The sequence below is a fragment of the Nanorana parkeri genome, unplaced genomic scaffold, assembly GCF_000935625.1.
Source record: "Nanorana parkeri isolate BGI_ZX_2015 unplaced genomic scaffold, ASM93562v1 scaffold2917, whole genome shotgun sequence".
NCBI lineage: Eukaryota > Metazoa > Chordata > Amphibia > Anura > Dicroglossidae > Nanorana > Nanorana parkeri.
In genome coordinates, this window is record NW_017309185.1 from 71213 (window position 1) to 79958 (window position 8746).

General features: G+C 51.2%; 1 protein-coding gene across 1 annotated transcript in view; it reads left to right on the plus strand.

Annotated features, from left to right (window-relative positions):
- Positions 1-5476: 5476 nt before the first annotated feature.
- Positions 5477-8746, plus strand: part of MEPCE (methylphosphate capping enzyme) — a 14790-nt gene continuing 11520 nt past the window's right edge. The window contains 2 exon segments of the mRNA XM_018574388.1: positions 5477-5583; positions 5676-7157. Of these exon segments, the coding sequence (XP_018429890.1) occupies positions 5871-7157 (1287 nt within the window). The 5' untranslated portion in view covers positions 5477-5583; positions 5676-5870.

The following is an 8746-nucleotide window of genomic DNA, read 5'->3' on the forward strand; positions in this document are numbered from 1 at the left end:
TGATGTGATGGGGGCTCTGATGTGAAGGGGGGCTCTCATGAGAAGGGGGGGCTCTGATGTGAAGGGGGGCCTCTGATGTGAAGGGGGGCTCTGATGAGAAGGGGGGCTCTGATGAGTTTTTGCATGGGGTTCCTGGCCAAAATCCACACCAGACCTCTATCTGGGATCGGGGTCTGGTCTGGATTTTGGAGGCCACACATCATACAGGAATCACCTGGAGGATGTCTGTCCATGTGACACAAGGGAGCTCTGTGGAGTACTACACAGAGGATACATATCATACTACATACAGATGGAGAGAGTTACACATGATGTATATAGGACGGTATGGGTATATAAGGTGCACACAGGGTGTATATAGGACGGTATGGGAATATATGGTGCACACAGGGTGTATATAGGACGGTATGGGAATATATGGTGCACACAGGGTGTATATAGGACGGTATGGGAATATATGGTGCACACAGGGTGTATATAGGACGGTATGGGAATATATGGTGCACACAGGGTGTATATAGGACGGTATGGGAATATATGGTGCACACAGGGTGTATATAGGACGGTATGGGAATATATGGTGCACACAGGGTGTATATAGGACGGTATGGGAATATATGGTGCACACAGGGTGTATATAGGACGGTATGGGAATATATGGTGCACACAGGGTGTATATAGGACGGTATGGGAATATATGGTGCACACAGGGTGTATATAGGACGGTATGGGAATATATGGTGCACACAGGGTGTATATAGGACGGTATGGGAATATATGGTGCACACAGGGTGTATATAGGACGGTATGGGAATATATGGTGCACACAGGGTGTATATAGGACGGTATGGGAATATATGGTGCACACAGGGTGTATATAGGACGGTATGGGAATATATGGTGCACACAGGGTGTATATAGGACGGTATGGGAATATATGGTGCACACAGGGTGTATATAGGACGGTATGGGAATATATGGTGCACACAGGGTGTATATAGGACGGTATGGGAATATATGGTGCACACAGGGTGTATATAGGACGGTATGGGAATATATGGTGCACACAGGGTGTATATAGGACGGTATGGGAATATATGGTGCACACAGGGTGTATATAGGACGGTATGGGAATATATGGTGCACACAGGGTGTATATAGGACGGTATGGGAATATATGGTGCACACAGGGTGTATATAGGACGGTATGGGAATATATGGTGCACACAGGGTGTATATAGGACGGTATGGGAATATATGGTGCACACAGGGTGTATATAGGACGGTATGGGAATATATGGTGCACACAGGGTGTATATAGGACGGTATGGGAATATATGGTGCACACAGGGTGTATATAGGACGGTATGGGAATATATGGTGCACACAGGGTGTATATAGGACGGTATGGGAATATATGGTGCACACAGGGTGTATATAGGACGGTATGGGAATATATGGTGCACACAGGGTGTATATAGGACGGTATGGGAATATATGGTGCACACAGGGTGTATATAGGACGGTATGGGAATATATGGTGCACACAGGGTGTATATAGGACGGTATGGGAATATATGGTGCACACAGGGTGTATATAGGACGGTATGGGAATATATGGTGCACACAGGGTGTATATAGGACGGTATGGGAATATATGGTGCACACAGGGTGTATATAGGACGGTATGGGAATATATGGTGCACACAGGGTGTATATAGGACGGTATGGGAATATATGGTGCACACAGGGTGTATATAGGACGGTATGGGAATATATGGTGCACACAGGGTGTATATAGGACGGTATGGGAATATATGGTGCACACAGGGTGTATATAGGACGGTATGGGAATATATGGTGCACACAGGGTGTATATAGGACGGTATGGGAATATATGGTGCACACAGGGTGTATATAGGACGGTATGGGAATATATGGTGCACACAGGGTGTATATAGGACGGTATGGGAATATATGGTGCACACAGGGTGTATATAGGACGGTATGGGAATATATGGTGCACACAGGGTGTATATAGGACGGTATGGGAATATATGGTGCACACAGGGTGTATATAGGACGGTATGGGAATATATGGTGCACACAGGGTGTATATAGGACGGTATGGGAATATATGGTGCACACAGGGTGTATATAGGACGGTATGGGAATATATGGTGCACACAGGGTGTATATAGGACGGTATGGGAATATATGGTGCACACAGGGTGTATATAGGACGGTATGGGAATATATGGTGCACACAGGGTGTATATAGGACGGTATGGGAATATATGGTGCACACAGGGTGTATATAGGACGGTATGGGAATATATGGTGCACACAGGGTGTATATAGGACGGTATGGGAATATATGGTGCACACAGGGTGTATATAGGACGGTATGGGAATATATGGTGCACACAGGGTGTATATAGGACGGTATGGGAATATATGGTGCACACAGGGTGTATATAGGACGGTATGGGAATATATGGTGCACACAGGGTGTATATAGGACGGTATGGGAATATATGGTGCACACAGGGTGTATATAGGACGGTATGGGAATATATGGTGCACACAGGGTGTATATAGGACGGTATGGGAATATATGGTGCACACAGGGTGTATATAGGACGGTATGGGAATATATGGTGCACACAGGGTGTATATAGGACGGTATGGGAATATATGGTGCACACAGGGTGTATATAGGACGGTATGGGAATATATGGTGCACACAGGGTGTATATAGGACGGTATGGGAATATATGGTGCACACAGGGTGTATATAGGACGGTATGGGAATATATGGTGCACACAGGGTGTATATAGGACGGTATGGGAATATATGGTGCACACAGGGTGTATATAGGACGGTATGGGAATATATGGTGCACACAGGGTGTATATAGGACGGTATGGGAATATATGGTGCACACAGGGTGTATATAGGACGGTATGGGAATATATGGTGCACACAGGGTGTATATAGGACGGTATGGGAATATATGGTGCACACAGGGTGTATATAGGACGGTATGGGAATATATGGTGCACACAGGGTGTATATAGGACGGTATGGGAATATATGGTGCACACAGGGTGTATATAGGACGGTATGGGAATATATGGTGCACACAGGGTGTATATAGGACGGTATGGGAATATATGGTGCACACAGGGTGTATATAGGACGGTATGGGAATATATGGTGCACACAGGGTGTATATAGGACGGTATGGGAATATATGGTGCACACAGGGTGTATATAGGACGGTATGGGAATATATGGTGCACACAGGGTGTATATAGGACGGTATGGGAATATATGGTGCACACAGGGTGTATATAGGACGGTATGGGAATATATGGTGCACACAGGGTGTATATAGGACGGTATGGGAATATATGGTGCACACAGGGTGTATATAGGACGGTATGGGAATATATGGTGCACACAGGGTGTATATAGGACGGTATGGGAATATATGGTGCACACAGGGTGTATATAGGACGGTATGGGAATATATGGTGCACACAGGGTGTATATAGGACGGTATGGGAATATATGGTGCACACAGGGTGTATATAGGACGGTATGGGAATATATGGTGCACACAGGGTGTATATAGGACGGTATGGGAATATATGGTGCACACAGGGTGTATATAGGACGGTATGGGAATATATGGTGCACACAGGGTGTATATAGGACGGTATGGGAATATATGGTGCACACAGGGTGTATATAGGACGGTATGGGAATATATGGTGCACACAGGGTGTATATAGGACGGTATGGGAATATATGGTGCACACAGGGTGTATATAGGACGGTATGGGAATATATGGTGCACACAGGGTGTATATAGGACGGTATGGGAATATATGGTGCACACAGGGTGTATATAGGACGGTATGGGAATATATGGTGCACACAGGGTGTATATAGGACGGTATGGGAATATATGGTGCACACAGGGTGTATATAGGACGGTATGGGAATATATGGTGCACACAGGGTGTATATAGGACGGTATGGGAATATATGGTGCACACAGGGTGTATATAGGACGGTATGGGAATATATGGTGCACACAGGGTGTATATAGGACGGTATGGGAATATATGGTGCACACAGGGTGTATATAGGACGGTATGGGTATATATGGTGCACACAGGGTGTATATAGGTCGGTATGGGTATATATAGGACGGTATGGGTATATATGGTGCACACAGGGTGTATATAGGACGGTATGGGTATATATGGTGTACACAGGGTGTATATAGGACAGTATGGGTATATATGGTGCACACAGGGTGTATATAGGACAGTATGCGTATATATGGTGCACAGAGGGTGTATATAGGACGGTATGGGTATATATGGTGCACACAGGGTGTATATAGGACAGTATGAGTATATATGGTCACACAGGGTGTATATAGGACAGTATGGGTATATATGGTGCACACAGGGTGTATATAGGACAGTTTGAGTATATATGGTCACACAGGGTGTATATAGGATGGTATGGGTATATATGGTGTATACAGAACGGTATGGGTATATATGGTGCACACAGGGTGTATATAGGTCGTTATGGGTATATATAGGACGGTATGGATATATATGGTGCACACAGGGTGTATATAGGACGTTATGGGTATATAGATATATACACGGTGCACACAGGATGTACAGGATATGGAGCTCGGCCAGGAAGTGTGCGGTATGTACTATGCACAGGGCGGTATGTGGGCCGCTCAGGGGGTGTACGAGGCTATCTGGTTGGTCGAGCCGCTGAGGTAACCCGAGGCAACCAGATTCCCGATTGAGAGGCGAGCGCCCATTGGTTTCCTGGAGCGATCACAGTCGGGAGTGCCCGCTCACCGCCCCCTCACACATAGCCCGCTCAGGGGTCTCCGGGGTCCCGGGCTCTCTCGCCGCCATTTTACAGAGAACTCAGCGACGCCACCAGAACGTCCACGCAGAGGGCGGGGCCTGTCGACTACATCTCCCGGCATGCCCCGCAACCCGCGCAGGACCCCTGTCCTCATAGTAGGTGTCCCAGCCGCCTGATAACGGACTTTATGCACGTGTGAGGTGATTTTTCCCGCTTTTGCCTCATCTCCCTCCTCAGTAAACGTCAAACAACCTCATCTACAGCAAGGAAGGGCGGCTGCTCCGTGCCTCGGCCGCCACCACAATCGGTAACTTGTCAGGCGATCGTCAGACCGCCTATAGCCATGTTGACATGAGTGATTGGACAGGCGGTAGGGGGCGGTGTTCACCTCATCCGCTTTCTCATTGGTCACCGTCGCCCGTCCATCCGCGTCACGTGACGAAAACTCGGCAAGCCAAGGGGCGTGGAGGCGGATGACGCGCCAGAAGGAGGTGGTCAGCTGGGCGGAGCACGGGATGTCTATATAAAGGCGCGCACGACGTGAAGTCCCACACAGACTCTCTCGCTCTCCGCTGGACTGTAGTGTGTGCTGCGAGTGGGTGTGGTCGAAGGCGCGCATGCGCCCAGCTCGCGAGGGGAAGGTAGAGCAGCTATTGGTCTCCGGGGTGAGCAAGAAAAAAAAAGCTACTAAGGGGAGGAGGGGCAGCAACTTCTTTCACCACCTACCTCATGCATAATTTATCACTTCTCTTTACAGGCAACGCCCACTGACTGACTGCTCGTCTAAAGAAAGGAAGTGCCCTTTAAGAAGTGGGAGGGGCTTTTGAAATCCCACCTCTTTAGAAGCCTGACAGCTCAGGGGTTGGGCTCTGGAGGGGCCCCTGGCCAAGGATGTGGGATACGTAGCCACGGTTGCCCCACGTCTCCTTCACAGCCTCCCCTTGACGCACCCATGCAGGTCCTGTTAGAAATGGCGTCTTCCCCGGAGGCCTTGCAGCAGCCTGTCGAAACTGCCCCTAAAGATGGGGAAACTACTACCATGGCTCCGCCCGCTGTCCCTCCCCCGCAGCCAGACGTCAAACTCGCGAAGGAGGGCGCGGAGCCGCAGCTGCCGCCTCGCGTGCCGAAGAACGGCTTCCAGGGGAAGAGGAGGAACAGCTTCAACGTGGGCTTCAAGCACCCGCTGCCATTCAAGCGGCGGAGGCGGGTCAACTCGGACTGCGATCCCGTCCTGCCTTCCAACTTCCACCTCGGGGGCAACATCTTTGACCCGCTCAACCTCAACAGCTTGCTAGACGAGGATGTCAACCGGACCATCAACGCCGAGACCCCAAAGTCTTCGCCGCTTCCTCCTCGCAACCGCGACCCCGTGGAGATTTTGATCCCCAAGGACATTACCGACCCACTGAGCCTTAACACCGATGCCAGCGACGTGGAGCTCCTCCTCTCCCCGCTCAAGAGCGGTAGAAAAAGGCGCCGCCATCGGCATCACCCGTCCACGGACGTACCCACCAAGGGGACGGTGGGGCTGGTCGAAGAGGTCGAACCGACGCCTGAGGAGCTACGGCCATACGAACTCAACACTGCCATTAATTGCCGCGATGACGTCGTCCCTTTGCCCTCCCTGGACAACGAAGGACCCGATGGGGCGACGGCCAGCGGCACGTGTACGTCAGGCACGAGGCACCGCAAGAGGAGGAGGACATCCAGCAAGTCGGAAGGGAGGCAGGGGAGTCCCGAGAAAGGCAAGACTTTGGCCAGTGTGGTCACCACCGCCAAGCCTCAAGGCAGTATGGTGGTGGCCTCCAAGCTGCCCTGTTCTGGGCCCAAGGGCAAAGAGAAGAGCCGCTTCCAGTACGGGAATTACTGCCGGTACTACGGATACCGGAACCCTTGCCGGACGGACGATCCCCGCATGCGGGCTCTGAGGCCCGAGTGGTTCGGGGGCAAGACGGTGTTGGACATTGGCTGCAACGTTGGCCATCTGACCCTATGTGTGGCACAGCATCTGAGACCCTCGCTCATAGTGGGTCTGGACATTGACGGGTCGTTGATTCGAGCCGCCCGGCAGAACATAAGACATTATCTCTCGGAGTACGAGAAAGGCGGTGGTGGCAGCTACCCCGCGGCACTGGCTGCCATGCGGGGCCCCATCGCTGCTCCGGTTCTGCCAACTGAGGCAGGGAAGAGGAGCAAAGACGAGAACTGCGTCTTCCCGCACAACGTGACGTTCGTCAAGGTGAGACGGGGATGGGGGGGGGACGACATTTTCTGTATGGTCACATGACTTTTATGGGTCCAGATCCTGTTGTAGTGGTCCACCTAAACACATTACGGTGTTGGGTGGATGGTGGCAAGTTCAATCACCTGTGGGCTTATGGGACAAGACCTTCCCGGCTCTAACCTGCCGTGGAGGTCTTAGTCCCACCTCTGTTTCATGAAACGAGAGGAATGAGACTCGGCGACTCGAGAGTTGTGAACCTCATTGAGATCTCAAATGAGAGTCCTTCAGAGCTTTAAAGTGGACCTGTTGTCAGAACGCTATAAGAGGGCCATCACTAAGCAGCAGCGGGCCCCTGAAGGTGTCCTCAATTTGTCCTGGGGGGCCCCCTCATCTTGGGGTGCACTTGGCAAGCCAAAGCTGATCTTGTCCAGGCGTACCCGATGGGTTCTGCTGCCTTGTATGAGTTGGCTTAAGCCAGGGGGTAGCCAAACTCCGGCCCTCCAGCTGTGGTGGAACTACAAATCCCGTGAGGCATTGCAAGAGTCTCGCAGCCACGACTCCCGGAGAGAGATGCATCATGGGATTTGTAGTTTCACCACAGCTGGAGGGCCGGAATTTGGCTACCCCTGGCTTAAACAGTGTGTATGGCAACCGGTCCACTTTGAGAAGCCGCCATTGGATTCATACCTACATTGTCCTCCTGCCACCGACATCACATTTTTGGCAGGTCTTGCCTACAGCAGAACCTTTCCTTAGAGGAACGTGGGCGGTGCCATAGCGGACCTCCTTCTGAAACAGTGGCCCATCTACTATGCCGGCTCTCTGGGTTACGGTTCTGGAACCGGTATGATGATCGGGAAAGCCAGACTGAGGTTGGATCCTCTGCCCGTTGAAGTTCCGGCAACCCGAAGCACTGAGGCCAGAGTCGGCAGTGGTGGCCCCTATGGCTCTCTCGGGAAAGGTTCCCTTCAGGTTCATCATATAGGCCCCTGGACCACGCTCGGGCTGGACAAGGGGCCCAAAAAAAGTTCATTGGTGACCGTGGAGTCCCATCTACCTTCCTAAACCTACTGCACTGCACACTGTCAGGAAGCGGGATCCTGCTTCCCCTTTGTCATGTGACTTCCTGGTCACATGGCACTGAGCACATGGGGAAGCTGGTCCTGAACTGTGCAGGGGGGGGGACTTTTAATGAGTAGCGCTAAGCAGTGTAAAGGATGACCAATGGAACCAGGAGGAGAAATACAACAGGAAGTAAGAGGAGAGCGCGGGGGAAATCCTCCTCTTTGTGGGACGGGAGTCCCCACTGGAAGATTTCCACTCTAGTCACGTCCTGGTGACAACTCTGATTTGCCGTCACTTCCTGTACTAGTGACAACGGTCACCAGGACTCATAGGGGGGCAGAGTGAATCTTCCCAGCGGGGACAGAGACGGCGACATTAATCTGACACAACAAGGGGGGCCACAGGCGGGGAGGAAGTCCAAATCAACTCTCATTGTTCATAATCTGACCTCCAGGAAGGGCCGGCGATGTGCGAGGGTCAGACACGGGGAGAGATCGGCGGCGTGTACCCCAGGAGCCAGCGCACCCCCACATATAACA